The 884-nt window shown below is 53.5% G+C and overlaps 1 protein-coding gene across 1 annotated transcript in view; it reads right to left on the reverse strand.

The window, feature by feature from the left end:
* Positions 1-173: 173 nt before the first annotated feature.
* The window catches only part of FIBRA_09125 (uncharacterized protein), a gene marked incomplete at both ends in the record, with an annotated part of 2,284 nt that continues 1,573 nt past the window's right edge, over positions 174-884 (reverse strand). Inside the window, 4 exons of the mRNA XM_012321453.1 lie at positions 174-449; positions 506-556; positions 607-702; positions 754-834. Coding sequence (XP_012176843.1) covers positions 174-449; positions 506-556; positions 607-702; positions 754-834 — 504 coding nt within the window. The remainder of the gene's footprint in view (positions 450-505; positions 557-606; positions 703-753; positions 835-884) is intronic.

Raw genomic sequence — 884 nt, forward strand, 5'->3', positions numbered from 1 at the left:
CACTGTAGATGCACCTGCTCGCGTGCAGAGTTGGCGTGAGCAGGGGAGAAATGAGAAACGGAATGGAGCGCACCCGATGGAGATACCGATCAAGGGAGCGATGTAACTCAGCCCCACGGAGCTCGCTTTGAAGTTGTACGGCGCACCGCTGAGGATGAGCGAGGCGGTCGCGTTCATGACGTTGTACCACACGAGACAGCTACCATACTGGAATCCCGCCCTGTTAAACCTCTCGTCAGCACAATGCTCCAATCTGGACGGGAATGTGTAGTGACATGCCAGAAGATGATGGGGAAGCGCAGGAGGAGGAGTGGGCGGTACATCATACGGACGAGCATCTTGTTGTCGTAGAAACGCCTGCTAAAGACCGCAAGTCGCGAGACGAAACTGCTCGGGACGCCGACGAGGTTGTTGAGCCGCGTGCTGCTGCTGTCGTCCGCGTACTTGATCTACATAATGCACGATCTCAGCATGGCGATATGGCGCATATTGGACGTATGCATACTTTCTCCTCCTCGACAATCGCGGACTCAATAGTCTCGCGAGTGTAATTGCTCTGGAAATATGTGAGATAGGTGCAGTTTCGAATCGATGTGAGTGACGCACCTCCTCGAGGAAGAAGAACAGAATGGCCAGCGAGCCGAAGTTGATGATCGCACACCAGTACATGACCCAGGACCAGCCCTGGCCGTCATAGATGAACTGCATACAACTCAGCACAAAGCCACACATCACGCATTCTCCAAGACTTACTCCAGAGATAAGGGGTGCAAAGAAATTCGAGCTAGACGCCCAATTCAGCTTAAGCTTAGAGTGAGGGACAATCTGCGGAGACTTACCCGAAGAGGAAGAGCGTATAGATGCCGATGTACGTTCCTCGCTCG

The sequence above is a fragment of the Fibroporia radiculosa genome (genome assembly GCF_000313525.1).
Source record: "Fibroporia radiculosa TFFH 294 genomic supercontigs, scaffold10304, whole genome shotgun sequence".
Classification (NCBI taxonomy): domain Eukaryota; kingdom Fungi; phylum Basidiomycota; class Agaricomycetes; order Polyporales; family Fibroporiaceae; genus Fibroporia; species Fibroporia radiculosa.